We start from the raw sequence: 18,152 nt of genomic DNA on the forward strand, positions 1-18,152 counted from the left end.
ATAGACGCACTTTGAGACCATACTCTTTTGTTTGTTTGTTTTCTTGTTTTGGTACCGGGGATCGAACTCAGATCCTTCCACTTGCAAGGCAGGCACCTGAACCACTTAGCTAAATCCCCGGCCATGAGACCACACTCTTAAGTGAAATAAATCAGACATACATGTTTAAATACTGTATTGTTTCTCTGGTATGAGAAAACGAAAGTGTAAGATAAGGACCAAAATGTATATAAGATATTGGGAAATGGAAAGAAAATATGCAAATGAGGAGGGGAACAAGGAAAGGGGAAGGGGGAAGGAAAGAAGACACAAGAAAGAAAAAGAGAATAGAAGTAAAAAATGGAAACAAAGCTTTTGTAAATAAGGAGGGGAGGTGGGGTTGAAGGGAAGGGAGGGGAATTGGAAAAAAAGAAAAAAGATATACTGTACCATGTACAGATACAAATTCTCTATGATGAATGTTATCATTATGAATATCTTAAATGTACTGATGAAAAGAAAAAAAATCAAACTGTGAGCCAGGCACACTGGCACATTTCTATAATCCCAGCTCCTTGAGAGACTGAGGCAGGAGGATTGTAAGTTGAAGAAGAGCTGGACAACTTAATGAGACTTTGTCTCAAAATAAAATAAAATGGGCTAGGGTGTAGCTCAGTGGTAGAGCCTAGCATGTAAGAGTTCCTGGGCTCATTACAGCACCAAATTAAAAAAAAATATGTTGTATCACATGTTATTCTGCAAATTGCTTTTACTACAACTTAGATATCTTTCCACTGGGTCCACCTCTCTTATTTTTTCAAGAATCTGTATTAAGATGTTCATATAAATGAACATATACTAAAGAAAGAATCACTTCTGAAAGACTACACTATGTTGGGAACTTGGGCTAGAAACAGCTCACCCGAAATTCCATAACATCCACAAATGACTGGTAGTAGTTGGTGAGGAATCTGATTATCTCAGCTTTTTCTCGATGTACAGGTCCTAAATGTTGCTGAAACACAAAACAAAACAAAAAATGCTAAATAAAAAGACAATTAATCAAAGTAACTCAAGAATAGGGATAATACCAAAACATTCTTAGAGGATTGAAATAAACTGACAGAGGAGCTACAACCTCTCCAATATTTTCTTTAAACTGAGTCTCTATGTAGCAATATGGTGCCTGGTGATTTTGACTAGACAGAGAAGGCTAAAATAGAGAAAATTTCAAGGCCCGTTTCAGCTGAAGAGGCTTATTATTTATATCAAAGTAAAAAGAAGCAGGCCGGGGAATGTAGCTCAGTGGTTCAGCCACCTGCCTCAAAAGCACAAGGTCCCAAGTTCAATCCCCAGTATCAAAAAAAAAAAAAAAGGAAAGAAATCTAGGGCTACCATTTAGTAAGGAAAAAGTAAGGGATATCCTAGTAGATACATAATTCTAAGACACGTAGTGAGGAAACACTGAGTAGGAAACAGGAAGGACAATAAAATATTTTCATGCTGCTGGGTTGGTTAGCTATCTTCCTCTACAAGCACAGTGCTCTCATGAATCTTGCAATGGAGAAAGGGGTAATGCTTTACTCTAGCTTACCTTGAGAGACTGCCATCTTATCTCAGAGTTCTCAAGACCTAAATCTACATTCCTACCTGAAACCCTGTGATTGAGTCTAGGAAAACTGAAAGAAGGCTACTCCATACCCCACTAAGATAGAACAGTAGTTAGAGGTCAGAATGTGAGCCATTCAAGCATAGAGTTATTTCAGAAATAAGAAAAAAGAAGGACTGAATTCTCACCGTGCTGTTTCGGACATCTACGTTGGGAAATTTCTTGTTGATGTACTTGACAGATGATTCCATGGACTTTTCCAGTAAGAAAGATGGCTTGGACTTGGTGTCTGAACAAGTCTGCATAGAAAATCATACTATATCTCAATCCTTTCTCCTGCCCCTCAGAAATATACTTCTTCCTGCATCGTTCTTTCTCAGTCTCTTTTAGGAAAGGCAATCTGGGAATTAATTATAACTGCATGAGAGTAGGTCAGGAACAAGTTCCAGGACATTAAGACAACGAAGAGCTAATTAACCACCTGGAAATCTTGTCTTGCTGGGTAAAGCTTAACATCTGCTTGGCCCTAGCACAAAGAGGAAGCAGTTTCCCTGTCCCTCAACTGAAGCCGGAAGTAGTGAGAAAGCGGCTGCTCAGAAGTTAGAATTTGTTTAAGACACTGTCCATTATATAAATATCTTATCCCAAAGGGCATTTATTGGAGACATGGGGACAGAAAATCTATGTTCCTTGTGATTTGTTTTATTACAAAACGCACAGAAGTTCTCTCCCCCCAAGTCTCTTATTTTCTGTTCCAGGAACGTCCCACAATTACCCGTCTTTATCTCTTTACTTCCTGTGACTTGCCCAGCCCCTGGCCCACCTCTTGCCACCAGCTTCTCCCAGTTTCACAGTTTCCATCCTAAACAACATACACAGAGCATGAGTTCCCTAAGATAAAGTGCCTCAAAAGGCACCTACCTTTTAAAAATCTAAATATCTTTTACCTTTAAGGAAACTGCTCCCGTGAAAGTTTTTGCAGAAACTCAACTTTAGATTTCCTCGAGTGTGGAGGATCTACAATATTTAAGACCCAGAATTCTAAACCTTTCTCCAAATAACTCAGAATTACTCTCCCTGCCACCCCCACCCCTAACTATCAGCCCCAGCAGAAAGCAATTGCTCTCCCTGGAATGAGAATCAGACCTAGAAAAGGGAGCCCCTAAAAAGAAGATTCCGCCCTGTCTCTTAAACTGCCCGGCCTACACAATCTGAGCAACTAAAGGCCAGTAGGAGCAGTGGAAAAGTGGAGGGAGTCCAACTTCTGGACCTGCCAGTCTTGGGCTTCCCTGCCCTACTGACAGTGGAATGATTAGTACCGGTCCCATTGCTCCTACTTACCTTCTTGATGTTGTACATACGGATGAGAACCCCCTGACCTCGATCATTCAGGATAGTGAGCTTCTCTGCTAATTTATGCTGGTAAGCAGAGGTCAAAGACATGGTGCCACCAAGAGAGAGGAGCGTCTGAACAGCAATGCCTGATCTCTCCAAACACTCTCAGCTTGGGTGGTGACACCGTCTGGGCGGAGGAACCCAGCCTGGTTGGTGCGCTAGTCTTCCTGTTGCCTCTGCAATTGGCTCCTGGGTGAAAGCAGTCATTGTGGCTCACAGGCCCTTTTGGCCTCCTTGTGCTTCCTCTTGCACACTAAGCAGAGGAGACTTCCTCTTTCTGGGCCTTTTGGTAAAGCTGTGAGTTGGGTGTGGCGGGGTAAGGGACAGGCTTTCAAGGCTCTTTATAGTGTGACACCAATCTTTTTGGCCTTACCCCTCCACAACTGTCCTGGACAAAGTTCTATACCAGACCAACAAATTATCTACCACCCCACCCTCTTACATTCTACACTTTCCCTCTTTTATGTCCCCATCAAGAACTTGTTTGATTGTCTACTGAACCTTAGGCCTCACCATCTTTTAGAACTCAGATCAAATCCCATCCACCCCATCCAATGTCAAATATTATATTGTAAATTGCCAAAATATACACATATGTGTGTGTTAGTTCTTATATTTTTTAGGTAGATGTCTTATTCAAGTACCACATATGCTCCTAATGACAGGAATTGTTCTTAATATTTATATCCTTCACAAGGCTCTGGTACAGTGATTCTCAAAGTGTGATCAAGCAGCATCATATCACCTGGAAATGTGTTAGGCATGAAAATTCTCTGGCCCAGACCAGACCCTACTGAATCCAGAATTCTGAGCTGGGTCCACACACTACTAACAAGCCCTCCAGGTAATTCCAATGCACCTCCAGTTTGAGAAAAACTGCTCTAGTATAATGGTACTTTAGGTGCTTAAAAACTGAGATCAATCCCTGTCCTCTGAGATTCAGATAGGTAGCTCTATAGAGGGCCCAGAAATCTGCATTTATAAGTACCATCAGAGGTTTTGTTACAAATGCTCCAGGGGACATATGTTGAAAAACACCGATCTAGAACAATACCTCTTGAATACAGCTGCCACTCAATAAATACACTGGCTTATTTGTTGAGTTATTATTATGATTAAATTGAGAAATAAGTTCCATGAAAAAGAACCAAATAATCAAGATTAATAAGAAGAAATTAATAATGACCCTTAAATCTTAGAGGACTGAATAAATTTCACACTAAACTATTCTTGCCATTTGAGCCAAACCTTAACCCTGAACTCAAGAAAAGCTTCAACTCATTTTAAGTTTCTTTTACAACACATACAAAAAAAAAAGGGCCATAGGAAAAATTCTAAATAAGAGTCATCTTTGCAGCCACATCTTTTCGAAAACCTTTTATCTGCTTTTCAGTTATTTCCATTTCTCCATATCCAGACCTCTCACATGTCCTGATAAATCCTGGTGATTAGGGAAATAGGGAAAGAGAGCCAGAACTGATCAGCATTATTTAAGGAACGTGTTTGCTCCCAAGAGAATGTTGTTTTTTTTGAAACTCAAGATGCCAATGCTTAAAATGTTACATTTCAAACATCTCTAAGGGAGACTTTGGATTTTTGAAAAGAGAATCTATCTTCCAATTTATTTTCTGGATTGTGTCCCTAAAAAGCTATGACCCTGGAATAATGTGATTGGTTCTGAAGATCTGAATCACCTGCTGTTATCAAAGAATCCTGGGATCTACTAAAGAGATTTATGTGATTTCTATTGGTCTTTTACCTTGATAGAGGAGAATAAAGAGAAGGCTGTGAGAGGTCAACATTTAGGAAGCTGAGCAGCAAAACAGCACCAACCTTCTCAGAGTGAGTACTGTTTTCTTGGTGTTTTTGAACTTGTATTCCTTATTCTTATCCTAGCATTTGATTGATGAGTCTCCATCCCAAGCCAGTCTTGTCTTCTGCAGTCCCCTAATATGGACTTCCCAACCTAGTTGGGACTGTGTACTCTATCTGTGAATGTGCTGTGCTCCTTTCTACCTTCACGCATGTATGTTTCTCTCTGACTGACACAAATCCTATTTAGTCTTCAAGATCTAGCTCAATACTCATATGAGTCCAGCCCTTGCTGAACTCTCACAGCACTTGGTTTATATCACATATTTTACCTTTCAATCATATTTGCTCTTTAATTGCCCATTTCATTATTATACTCTCTTGCCTACCGAAGTGAAAGATTGCTGCAGCCTGGAAATACTTATTCTCCTGTACTTGGTATACAGGGGAAGTTTACACTTTGGTATCGGTCAGGATTGGCCTCAAACATAGTTGAGTACAGTGAAGTGAGCCTTATAACTTGGAGGCTAAGAGCCCAGGTTCTAGAGTCAGGTAGTTTGAGTTCACATTCTGCCTCTATGACTTACCAGCTGACCGAATTTCCCTGCCTGTAAAATGGAGATGATATTAATAATAACTCCTATCTGGGAGTTACTATAGAGCTATTCTGTGTATTAAATAGATTAGTACACACAAAACAATAACGTAGTTATTTACTATATACCAGGTATTTCAGTGCTTTATGTGTATTACCTCAAACAATATTAATATTATTCAAACACATTTTAGCTTTGCAACTTTAGGCTATCCATCATCATGAATTGGTTGCCTAATCTATGTATGTTGATAATCCCTCATATAATAGCGGAAGTGATAAAAATAATTGGGCAAATGTAAACATTTGGCTCAAGGCCTAGTACATTAGGTTAGGAATGTATGCAGTGAGCTTTTAATGTCACTTTTTGTGGAATTCTATTTGGTACTCTGTAAATTTAAAAGGCCAGGTTTAAAGATGGGACTAATCATGCCAACTGGTAGTCTTCAGAGAAACCTTATTGGAAAGACTATGTGGCAGCTCCTCTTGTGAACTAGAGGAGCCCTCCTAAAGGTATTTAATTTACCTAGAGCAAAACCCATTTGCAAATCACAATCCCCTGGAGCCTTTTTAAAGTCATACTCAGCCTGACTACACCCTTGAGATTCCAATCCAATCATTCTAGAGTGACACCAAAGCATCTGTCACTTTAAAACTATTCAGTGAGGGCTGGGGATTTAGCTCAGTGGTTCTGCTGCCTGCCTTGCAAGCGCAAGGACCCGAGTTCAATCCCTGGCACCAAAAAAACAAAAACAAAAAACTATTCAGTGATTCTTAATGCACAATGAGACTGAGAATCACTTCCCTAAGACTTCAAACCTCATCAAAACCTTCCAAATCTCTGAGAAACTATAGAAGCAATGATGGGAGGAAAGGAATTAACAGAAAGCTTGAACAGCATGTTGATTCCCATCATTGCCTGAAAGATCCTGTGGTTTCTCTCACCTCAAATACCTCATCTGTTCCCTTTGTTTGCCACACAGAAGGACTGTATTCCTCTTCCAGGGACACTTCCCTCAGGAATCTTGAGAGACACTACTTTGAGATAAGGAGGTCTCAAGATCGTTTAGGCTAGGCTTACATGTCAAGGTGGCATCAAGTTTGGAATAGTCTTGCCAAAACTAACCTGTGTTAAAACACATGGCCTCCATCACAGTCTCGGCCTCCCTACATTGGGATATTCATCTATCAATAATTAGGTGAATCTGGGTGTGATGGTGTGCACCTGTAATCTCAGCTACCTAGGAGGCTGAAAAGGGAGAATTGTAAATTTAAGGGCAGCCTGGGAAATTTAGCTAGACCCCATCTCAAAATCATCATCATCATAATTAGGTGAACAATCCAATGTCACCAGTTGTCACTGCCTATTCTGAAGCACTTTTTGTTAAGACTAGCCTTATTAAGACAGACTGGTCAAGACTCATATTTTTCTAGGCTGTTGACTAAAATAAGGATTTGGGGTTCTGAAAACTATATTTGGGTATTATAGCACCTTTCTCATTATCTTTAAGAACCTAAGAATAACTGTATACAATATTGGATTATATTGAGACCTTTATTTTCCCCCCCAAAAAAGCCAATTCATTTTATAATAAGTGTTCATGGCTCTAATCTAATCATTCATATGCAGTGAAAGCTTTAAAGAACTACCCTGGCTTGTGTTCCTAAAAACTACCTGAGTTTAATCCCTGGATTTAATCCCCAAAATGCCCTCAGGGAAATCTGACACTTAACAGTCTAGCTTTGTGCCCTTTGTCTATGCCCTAGGCATGGTACAAAGCAGAATTGAAATGGGATATTCTAGGGCACCTTTCTAGCCTTCCTACTTATGCCAGTCTGCCTTGATCTCCTCCCCACCCCACCTCCATCAAACTATACATCCCTCCTTTGCAGAAATCTCAGCTGCAGCTGTTGCCTGGAAACTTGGAAGTCCTTGAAATTAATGTCTGCTAGGATTCCTAAAGACATCTAGTTATAGGAAAAAGTAGACCTCCTATTGGCAGTAAAATGTAGCAAATTTGAGATGTTGTATTTTTAGTTCACTTCTATGAGTCTCTATATATTAACATGTACAACCTTTGAGATTTTGGGCTGATGTTCTCAAGTAACTATAAAGTAGCCTGAACTTGAACATTGTACTGTTCGTTCTCCTCCAAAGGTGGCTATGTTGACCTATATGACAATTAGCATCTCTCCCTGCCAAAGAGCTTAATTTAGCTAAGCTGGAGAAGGAAGGGAAGGGACCAATGGTGAGCAGTAAAGGAACCTGCTACACCAGCCTTGCTTTCTCCAACATTCAGGCTTACAGTGTTAAGTACTGTATTTCATCCCAGGTCTGTGAGTTTCCCAAGGAGTCCTCCCTGTTTAGTACTCTATTTAAGAGCCACACAACTGTTTAAAACAACCTATAAGACATGTACAAATATTAAACTTTGGTCTTTCAAGGTATGGAAGAAGTGAATATCCTCTATTGTCTAACTGGCTAGGCTATTGCTTTAGTAATTCAAAATTTCATAGGTAAAACTTGAGATAACTATATATTTCATTCCACTTTTCTTTCAAAAATAGAAAATAGGCCTATGTCAAGACTACCTAATCTCAAATGTCAATCTTTACCAACCCATGGTTTCTGCTCTTTAGGCATCATGGAGCCAGAAGCCTTAAAAATATGTCCTTATAACCCAACTCACAGGATGCCAGCCAGCAGGTTACAGTACCACCTGGCATCATGCAAAAAGGTTAGTTTTCTGATAAGAACTATAAATCCCTAGAGGAAAAAAAAAAAGCTCAAAAAAAAAGCTTCTGACCATATGTAGCACCTGGAAGTTCTTAATGCTGAAATATGATATTTCTTCAGCATTTCCAGAAATGAGTTGAGGGTGGAATACAAGCAAAATCTAACAAGAACTTTTTCTTTCTAGAAAAATCCAAACATAGCTAAAAAGATGGCTAACTGCAAATATAATGCTTGTCATGTGGTTCCAATCAAAAGGCTCGAGGAACATGAGGCTAACTGTGTCTACAGAAGTGCTACAGATGATGGTAAGTTTTTCATTTTGGTGGCAGGTAAGCAGCATTAAGTTCTATTGTTCCCTGTACCACATCTCATAACTATGGAAGCCTTAACAGAGGAGTAATATACAAAAGAAACTTCTACTCCTATAACTCCTGGTCTTTTATTTCAGAACCAGTTAATCTTCCCAAGTTTATTTCTCCAAGTTTGGAGTTAACTGAAAAACTTTCTAGTGCTACCAATCAGATACCTGATGCAGTTGTCTGGAATGTAGGTGAGCAAGGGTGAAACAGTGAGCATAATCATGAATGAAGGCCTGATTTCTGTGCCCTTTATAGCTACTAACACAACCCTGGATAATTAAATCTTGATACTTTTCCCACAAAATCCTTCACTAAGCAATCCAATTAGTAAATCTAAGAATTCCACCTGACTCTGGAGAGTTAGCCCAGTAAAAAGAAGCCTAGCTAAACTTTAAATTCTCTTATAAGTTAAAAGATTCTGCAGTTCAGCTGAATGTGGAGGCACACACCTGTGATCCCAGCACTCTGGGAGGCTGAGGTAGGAGGATCACAAGCTCAAGCCCAGCCTGGGTAACTCCGTGACTTAGGAAGACCCTGTATCTCAATTTTAAAAGCCTGGGGAACTAGCTGAGTATAAATGCTCTGGGTTTAATCTGCAGTAGAGTTGAAGAAAAAGATTCTGATCTTACCCACATCTGGAACTTGAAATTTTGGGATTTATCACTTATCTCGAGCAATATCCTGTCTCTATGATGCAGCATGTTACAATGGAGACATTGCTGGCTTTCAGTCATATCTAGGTTCAACAATCTGCTCTCACTTTAAGTGAAGTTACTTCTCAAATGCATCTTCATCTATAAAAGACTGCCTCACAGTCAGTCTTAATATTAAATCAGAACTAGAGTGTCGCTCAGAGCTCTTGCCTTGCATGCATGACCCCTAGGTTCAACCTCCAGCACCACAAAATAAAGATATGTATGCGTTACATATCTGCTAGCTCCTATAATCTATAACCTCCAAACCATGTTAATATGGTGGCTTAACACAACAGAAGTTTTCTTGTGTAAATCCCAGTTCAAGTATTGGATGAGTGATAGTGGTTCAAGGACAGTCTTTTTTCATCTTGCTGTCACCTTCTACATTTAACTTTCAAAGGTGCCACAAAAGGAGAATGAAGAAAGCGCCTCAGCCTAGAAGAGAATACTTTCATTCCTCTTCCATTGGCAAAACTAGTCACATCATCACACCTAAACATGAGAGAAGTGAGAAAGTAGTCCCTGGCAGAACAGCCACTTCCCAGTGACAGCTTCAGAAGGAAGGCTCAAACACCTGCTGCCAGCTAGTCTCTGCAATGATATAAAAATGCTTAGTACTTGTGTCACCTACTCCTCCTCTCCTTTCTAGATAACACGGATCACTCTTCATTCATTCTTAAAACTTTTACTCCAAAAATGCTGGTTTGTGAAAGGTAAGATAAGCTGTATTTTAGGGGCCAGGGATTTAGCTCAGTGGTTCCAGTGCCTGCCTTGCAAGCGCAAGGTCCTGAGTTCGATCCCTGGTACCAAAAAAAAAAAGATAAGCTATATTTTATTGTCAGATTAGAACAATACTTTTAAAGCTGGGCTTTAAAAGTGAGATGGGCACTGGGTCATAGGCATGGCAGATACCTAAGCTTCAAATACTACAGATCTATGAGGCAGGTTCTGAGTGCTTCCCATTGCTTCTCAATGGCTCCACTTGGGATTATATTTCCATAAAGAGCTTGTATACATAATATTCTTGATCCTGTGTAAGATTTTCAAAGAAAAAAGACCAATTCCTTAATATATGAAAGAAAAAGAACCAGGTCAGGATCTCCAACGAAACAAGCTTGAAAGGAACTTTCAAGAGTTCTAAGAGCCATTAATTGAATTTCCCAGGGAGAAGGCATAAATATACTGTACAAAACAAATTAGAAAAAAAAAAGATTCCTTTTATGACACTTACTAATATCAAGTATGTTTGACAAAATAATTTAACCTCCTATAACTGGTTATCTAGACTAATTCTCCAGTCATTGTTTTCAACTAATTTTCCTCTTATGATCCCCTCCTACAGTGACTCAAGAGACCTAAAAAAAGAGGCTATGGCTGATAAGCATCCTAACAACAATAAAAAGTAGAAAAAAGGTAAAATAACTTTTTTAAACTAGCACAGCTGGGCATGGTAGCATACACCTGTAATCCCAGCGCTTTGAGAGGCGGAGACAAGAAGATCACAAGTTTGAGCCCAGCCTGGGAAATTTAGTGACTTAACAAGACCTGGGGAACTGGATGTGGTGGTGCATCCCTGTGATCCCAGCACTCAGGAGGCTGAGGCAGGAGGATTACTTAGAATTTGAGGCCAGCCTTGGCTACACAGTGAGTTCAAGGCCAGACTGAACTACATAGTGATACCCTGTCTCAAAAAAATAAGACCTGGGCATATAGGTCAGTGTGAAGGCCATGGGTTCAACCCCAAGTACTACAAGAAAAAAAAAAAAAACTAATATAATTTAAACAAAATTTTTTAAAGAAAATTAAACAAATCCTATTCTAAGTCCTTCCTCTGTTCACAATAGACACAGGGGAAATGGAAACAAAGCTTTTGTACATAGGGAGGGGAGGAGGGTTTGGGGGGGAATGGGATAAAATAAAATTTAGTAGGAAACAAACACAATAGAGACAGGGGAAGTCCTGATAGCTTCAAATTAGAGTTGGGAGAAAAGGCTATCTAGGGCTGTATTTGAAATGCTCTGAACACACCTCAAGCTTAGGTCCTTCATAAAAACATTCATATCAAAATGACACCACCTCAAAAAAAAAAAAAAAATGACACCACCTCAATCTTTCTCTCTACAGGCAGAAAAACTGATGGTGGGCCAGGGATTTAGCTCAGTGGTTCCACCACCTGCCTCGAAAGTGGAAGGTCCTAAGTTCGATTCCTGATACCAAAAAAAAAAAAAAAGAAAAGAAAAACTGATGGCGAAGTGTGGATTAAAGAACCAACAGACTGAAAATTTATTTTCCAGTCTTTTTTAAGCTTTAGGGAAATCTTAACTGTGGGGCAGGAAATGTGATTCAGTTGCAGAGTGCTGGCCTTGCATGCAGGAGGCCCTGGTTTCAATCCCCAACACAGTAAAAGAAAAATCTTAACTGTCAAGTTTTAGGTAACAACTCTTGCATTGGTGTCTTAATATGTTTTTATTTGTTTAAATAAAGATTATTTTTCCTATGACAAGCTTCATTTAGTTTCTTATTGTTTCTTATTTTCACATTCTCATTTGTCAACCAAAAGGCTAAAGAACTTATTTGCCTGTTTCCCTTATTAGTAGAGGAAATAGCCTGTGGTTGATGCTTGCATAATTAGGTTCTTCATTCTTTAAAGTTTTTCTCCAAATCATTTACTATCTGACCATCAGATCAACCTTCTTCAGTTTTCACTACAAATCTTCCATGCTTAAAGACATAGTTTTTGTGACAAGCTGAAGTTGAAACACGGCTTCGAATCTACTTTCCTAACTCTCTAAAGGCAATGTACTCCCTTTTTTTTTTTTTTTTTTTTGGTACCTGGGATGGAACTTAGGACCTTGTGCTTTTGAGGCAGGAGGCAACACCACTGAGCTAAATCTCCAGCCCACTCCCATTTTAATATGCTTTCATCTTCGTCATGCTGGGGTTTTTTATTTGTTTTGTCTTCTTTGGTAATTTTGGGGATGGAACCCAGGACCTTCACACTGAGCTACATCCCGCTGATCTCCCTTTTTCTAAATTTTGAGATAGGGTCTCCCTAGGTCACTAAATTGCCCAGGCTGGGCTGGAACTTGCAGTCCTCCAGCCTCAGCCTCCCAGAGTGCTGGAATGATAGGCATGTGCTACCACACCTGACTAACAGGTTGTTTATGTCTCCATGGGACTTTTCATTCTGTTTTGTTTTGTTGAAGCAAAATATTTATTGGTACATTTTAGATATACATGACAACATTCTTCATAGGGAATTTGTGCCTGTACATGATATGTCTTGCTTCTTTTTTTTCCCATTCCCCTCCTTCTTCCACAGACCCCTCTTCCCCTCCTTACATACAAAAGTTTGTTTCCATTTTTTCCTTATATTTTCTTTCTTCCCTGTCCCTTCATTTCTTCCCCCTTCCCTTGTTCCCTTTCTCACTTGAACATCTTATTCCCATTTGCCAATATCTATTATACATTTTAGACCTTATTTACATTTTTGGTTTCTCACACAGAGAAACAGTGTGGTATTTAAACATCTGTGTCTGATTTATTTCACTTAAAAGTATGTCTTAAGGCTGCATCCATTTAGCTATAAATGTCTCCAGTTCATCCTTCTTAATGGCAGAGTAGCCGGGGATTTAGCTCAGTGGTGCCACCGCCTGCCTCACAAGCACAAGGTCCTGAGTTCGATCTCTGGTATCAAAAAAAAAGGATATGCCTTAATGGCAGAGTGGTACTCCACTGGATTAAAAATATATATCTTCCCAGGGGCTCGGGATTTAGCTCAGTGGTTATGCCGCCTGTCTTGCAAGCACAAGGACCTGAGTTCGATCCCTGGTACCAACAACAACAACAACAAAAACCCTCCCATAAAAATAAATAAATAATATATATATATATATATATATATATATATATATATCTTCTTTATCCATTCATCAGTTGATAGGCATTTGGGCTGTTTCCAAGATTTAACTATTACAAACTGTGCTGCTGTAAACATGGGTGTGCAGGGCTGGGGATTTAGTTCAGTGGTTTCGCCTCCTGCTGCGCAAGCGAAAGGATCCGAGTTTGATCCCCAGTACCAAAAAAAAAAATGGGTGTGCATATATCGCTGTAGTATGATGCTTTTAATTCTTTCAGGAAGATACCAAGAAGGGGAATAGCTGGGTCAAATGGAGCCTCTAGTTTTAGTTTTTTGAGGAATCTCCACACTGATTTCCTCAGTGGTTGCAACAGTCTACACTCCTGCCAACAGTGGAGAAAGGTTCCTTTTTCCCCACAGCCCTGCCAGCATTTGTTATTGGTTGATTTTGGGGCGGAGGGTACCGGGGATCAAACTTGGGACCTTGCACCTGCGAGGCAGGAGGCAAATCCCTGGCCCTGGTTGATTTCTTGATAGCAGCCATTCTTTCTGGAATGAGATGGAATCTCAGCATTGTTTTTAATTTGCATCTCTCGAATGACCAGTGATGGTGAACATTTTTTCATGTATTTATTTTCCATGTCTACTTCTTCATCTGAGAAATTTCCACTCATTTCAGATGCCCATTTTTAGATTGAGTCTTTAAATTTGGGAGGTCTGATATTTTTTGAGTTCTTTATATATTCTAGATAGTATAGAATTTGAAGAACTGAAGAATATTTTCCCCACAGTGAGTTGTCTCTTCACTCTGTTGATTTCATTTGCTGTGCAAAAGTTTTTAATGAGATCCCAGTTGTTAATTCTTTATGATATTTCCTGAGTGACCAGGGTTTTATTCATAAAATCTTATCCTACACCAATGTCTTTGAGAGTTCTACCTATTCTATCTTCCAGCAGTTTTAGTGTTTCTGTTTTAATATGTAGATCTTTGATGCACTTTGAAATCAAGTGCATAGTGAAAGATATGAGTCTAGTTTTAATCTTCGGCATGTGGAAAGCCAGTTTTTCCAGCACCATTTATTAAAGAGGCTATCTTTCTTCCAGTGGAGGTGTTTGACTCCTTTGTCAAAGATTTGGTGGCAGAGTATGTCTGGAGTTGCTTCTGCATCTTCTAATCTGTTCCATGTATCCTCAGGTCTGTTCTTTTGCCTGTGCCATGCTGTTTTTATCACAGTAGCTTTGTAGTATAATTTTAGGTCAGGGATTGTGATGCCCCCTGCCTTGCCTTTGTTGCCCAGAATTACCTTTGCTATTGTAGGTCTCTTCTGGTTCCAAATTAATTTTAGGATTGTTTTCTCTAATTCTGTGAGATATACTGTTTTTGGAATTTTGATCAGGATTGCATTAAATCTGTATAACAATTTTGTAAATATGGCCATTTTCATATTCTTCTTCCTACCCAAGAACAAGGGATATCTTTCCATTTTCTGATATCCTTTTCGGTCTTCTTTTTCAGGGTACTATAGTTTTCTATGTAAAGGTCTTTCACTTCCTTCATTAGATTGATTCCTAGGTACTTCATTTCTTTAGATGCTATTATGAAAGGTGTTGTTTCCCTAATTTCTCTCTCAGTGAGTGTGTTACTCATGTACAGGAAAGCTACTGATTTTCATTCTGCTTTATTATTGTTAAGCTATAAGATGCTTTGGGATAGGCATGATCTTGACTGTGTACTAGGCCCGTACTCAGAGTCAAGTTTGCTGAATGTAGAGAATCTATACTTGAAAGCCTTGCTTAGGTAAAATGAGATTCAATATTCTGGGCTAAATATTTCTATCAGAATTAATCAACCTTTCCAAAATCATGGTAATGGGTTTTCCTTCTCCAGAAAGTCCTATTAAGGCAAGTTAGGCCTTTCCAGGTATAAAATTTCTTCCCTAAAATCAGGTTTTAAGGTTTCAACTCTTCTATTCACAGTACAAACCGTGGGGGGAAAAATCTGCTAAGCCCCTAAGTCAAGTCCCAAATATGTACCAAAACGTACCTCATTGGCTCCACATCTTTATCTGCCCCATATTGGTCCAGACTTTCTGGGCCTTTTAGTGCAGGCTTTCCAAGCAGCTGTAGTACAAAAAAAGGTAAAATCTCTACTATTTTAGTCTCTTCTTCCCACATACTCTTTTATAAAACAGATGGATGTCTTAGTTTACAGCACTTGACAAAATATACCTGTGTTCTTCAGTCAAATAATCAAGTATCTGTGATATTTTCAACACTATTTAAGAAGTATTATAGTAGCATGGGGGAAGTGGGGAGATATTGGTCAAAGCCTACAAGTACAGTGGACCCCTGACTTATGAAGTCAATCAGTTCCCAAGGGCTGGTTGTAATTCAAGTTGGTTGTAAGTCAACACAGCTGAGATCTGGGTACATGTTATAGCTAACAAGAAGCAGATGAATCTTCCATTAACCTAATTAATCCAAGTTGTTCCTATGTCAGGCCGGTCGTAACTTGAGGATCCACTGTACTCACCTATGAGATCAATAAATTCTAGAGAATTAATACACATCATGGATATTACAGTTAATAACAATGTATTTGTAAGCCAGGCATAGTAATCCCTGCACTAGGGAGGCTGAGGCAGGAGAATCACTTCAAGTTTGAGGCCAGCCTGGGCTACACAGTGAGTTCAAGATCAGCCTGAACTACATAGAGAGTCTGTCTCAAAAAACTAAACAATGTATTGTATACCAGAAATTTGCTAAATAGATCTTAAGCATTCTTAACACACACAAATAAAAGATAACTATGTCCCAGTTTTGCTAATTAGCTTCACTATGGGAATCATTACACAAGGTGTACTTATATCAAAACATCATAATGTAAACCTTAAATATACACAATTTATTTGTCAATCACACCTCAGTTTAAAAAACCAAACTATAGTGGCATGGTCCATTATGACGGAACAATGTTAACAATTATAGTATAAGGCAATGGTTTTCAAACTTAGTGGATAACACAATCACATGGAAGGTTTGTTTAAAAAAACAAAAACAGGGCCGGGGATTTAGCTCAGTGGTTCTGCTGCCTGCCTCACAAGCACAAGGTCCCGAGTTCAATCCCCAGTACAAAAAACAAAAAACAAAAAAAAAAAAAACAACATTGTAGGGTCTCTCACCTTCCAGAGTTTCTGATTCAGTAGGCCTTACTAGGGCCCAAGAATCTGCATTTCTTCAAGTCTCCAGATGCCGATGCTATCAATACGGGGAGCACACTTTCAGAACCACTGGTACAAGGCACTATAAAAGTGCTAGGAAAGGGGAAAGTAAATGGTAGTTCCAAAACCAAAACAAGACAAAAAGTAAGGATTTAATCCCAAGAAGTTACAAGAAGGTCACAGAGAGAACGAGCCATATATATATATATATATATATATTTTTTTTTTTTTTTTTTTTTTTTTTTTTGTACCGGGGATCGAACTCGGATCCTTCCGCTTGCAAGGCAGGCGGCGGAACCACTGAGCTAAATCACCGGCCCCAGTGAGTCTTATATTTAAACATTTGACATTCCTTAAAATAGAAAATCCAAAGAATGGTAGCATTAAAAGGGGCAAAGGGGAAGGGGAAGTGAGAAGGGTAGGGGAAAGGAAAGAAGGGAATGGAATTAATGAGAAAATGAAAAAATGGAAACAAAGTCTTTGTAAATAGGGAGGGATGCAGGGGTTGAAGGGAGGGCAGGGGAAGGGGGAAAAAATAAGAACCAAGAGAGTATGTATGTAAAGGTGCATATCTCCAATGATGAATGTCATTATATTGTACACCTAAAATGTACCAATAAAAGGATATACAAAAAAAAAAGGAATGGTAGTAATGGAGTTTTAGAACTGTTCTGTGCAACAGTAGCCTTTTACATAATTGTTAGCAGATAATGTTTCTTTGGCATAATTTTGCCATGCTGCCTTCTTTTCAACAATCTTCAAAAAGTTCCCAACCTAGGCCTGGTGGCACTTGCCTGTAATCCCAGCACTTAGTAGACTGAGGCAGGAGCACCACAGAGAGTTCAAAGCCAGCCTGGACTACAGAGCAAGACCCTGTCTCAAGAAAACTAAAAAAGAATGTTTCCATTTCTTTACCTATCTGTTTGATACTAGGACAATTTACAAAATTTGGCTTAAATTTACATGTTAAATGCCAGCACCAGAAAGTGTGTGAGAAGCTATATTTTCTTGAATTCTGAGGAAAAGAACTGCCTATACATCAGGGGAAAACACAGAATGGATTTCTTAAGTACCACATACTGGTAATTATTACAGACAGTGTAGATTACAGAGATATGCAACATTTACATATTAGTTCAAACAAAATATCATCTGTTTTTTCCCCTGCTTATCCTGTATCTTTAGCTTTCTGGAGTTAAATGTTGGCTATTCTTTGGCATGCTGTCATTAGCAACTCTTTTCTGAACATAAATTTATTTTCATTAGTTTCTACCATCTCTCCCTGCTACTATGCCTGAACAACTCTATATAACTCCAACTTTTCTCTCTTCTGTACAATATTTTCCAATAATTGTATATCCTCACCAATAAGAATACCTATCACAGGGGCTGGAGATTTAGCTCAGTGGCACTGCACCTACCTTGCGAGTGCAAGGTCCTGAGTTTGACTCCTGCTACGGCAAAAAAATAAATAAATAAAAAATAAGAGTACCTATCACATTTCCCCATAGCCCTTTATTTTGATTTCCAAATGTTTATAGAATAATTTTTCTATTTTTAATTATACACTTAACTACCAATCAGAAATCATAATTAAATGAAAGGACTAGGACTTAGTTGATAAAATTCAAGTCAGAAACAAAGAAAGTCAGTATTTTAGTTTTTTGATGGGCAAAAATTTATTTTATTAGGCTTTCTGAAACACTGAAACTTTCTGATGTATCTCAAGTACTACTGGAATTTCTTCAATTCAAAGGACTAAAAATACTCATTTTCTGACAAATGTTTTTGTTGTTTGTTTTACAGCATTGGCAACTGAACCTAGGGCTTGAGTATGATGTGCTAGCACTCTACCACTGAGCTACATCTTCAGCTTTTCTTTTTTTGGTAC

At 38.9% G+C, this 18,152-nt stretch overlaps 2 protein-coding genes across 5 annotated transcripts in view; one reads left to right on the plus strand and one right to left on the minus strand.

Moving 5' to 3' along the window:
* Nckap1l (NCK associated protein 1 like) overlaps window positions 1-18,152 on the minus strand; it is a 67,002-nt gene that overhangs the window by 46,494 nt on the left and 2,356 nt on the right. The window contains exons 1-3 of one of the 3 annotated variants that reach the window (XM_004872808.3): window positions 2,930-3,126; window positions 1,777-1,887; window positions 902-994 (exon numbers count right to left, since the gene is read on the minus strand). In XM_004872808.3, coding sequence (XP_004872865.2) covers window positions 902-994; window positions 1,777-1,887; window positions 2,930-3,031 — 306 coding nt within the window. In that variant the 5' untranslated portion in view covers window positions 3,032-3,126. Of the gene's footprint in view, window positions 1-901; window positions 995-1,776; window positions 1,989-2,929; window positions 3,127-18,152 lie in introns of those variants that run through there. The other 2 variants (XM_021250585.2, XM_021250584.2) reach the window with 2 other exon arrangements.
* On the plus strand, window positions 4,692-11,678 carry LOC101699586 (gametocyte-specific factor 1-like). 2 transcript variants are annotated; one of them, XM_087209691.1, is made up of 7 exons: window positions 4,692-4,825; window positions 8,031-8,128; window positions 8,312-8,432; window positions 8,576-8,677; window positions 9,831-9,894; window positions 10,524-10,579; window positions 11,397-11,678. In XM_087209691.1, exons 2-7 carry the CDS (start codon window positions 8,036-8,038, stop codon window positions 11,483-11,485), a joined length of 525 nt encoding a protein of 174 aa, XP_087065817.1. In that variant the 5' UTR covers window positions 4,692-4,825; window positions 8,031-8,035; the 3' UTR covers window positions 11,486-11,678. The 2 variants fall into 2 exon arrangements, with proteins under 2 accessions (XP_087065817.1, XP_004872883.1); XM_004872826.3 differs by having other exon boundaries at window positions 4,704-4,825; window positions 10,524-10,594; window positions 11,306-11,678.

This window comes from Heterocephalus glaber, unplaced genomic scaffold, assembly GCF_053883595.1.
Source record: "Heterocephalus glaber isolate CG9 unplaced genomic scaffold, H.glaber_assembly_v1.0 deba00001060, whole genome shotgun sequence".
Classification (NCBI taxonomy): Eukaryota; Metazoa; Chordata; class Mammalia; order Rodentia; family Bathyergidae; genus Heterocephalus; species Heterocephalus glaber.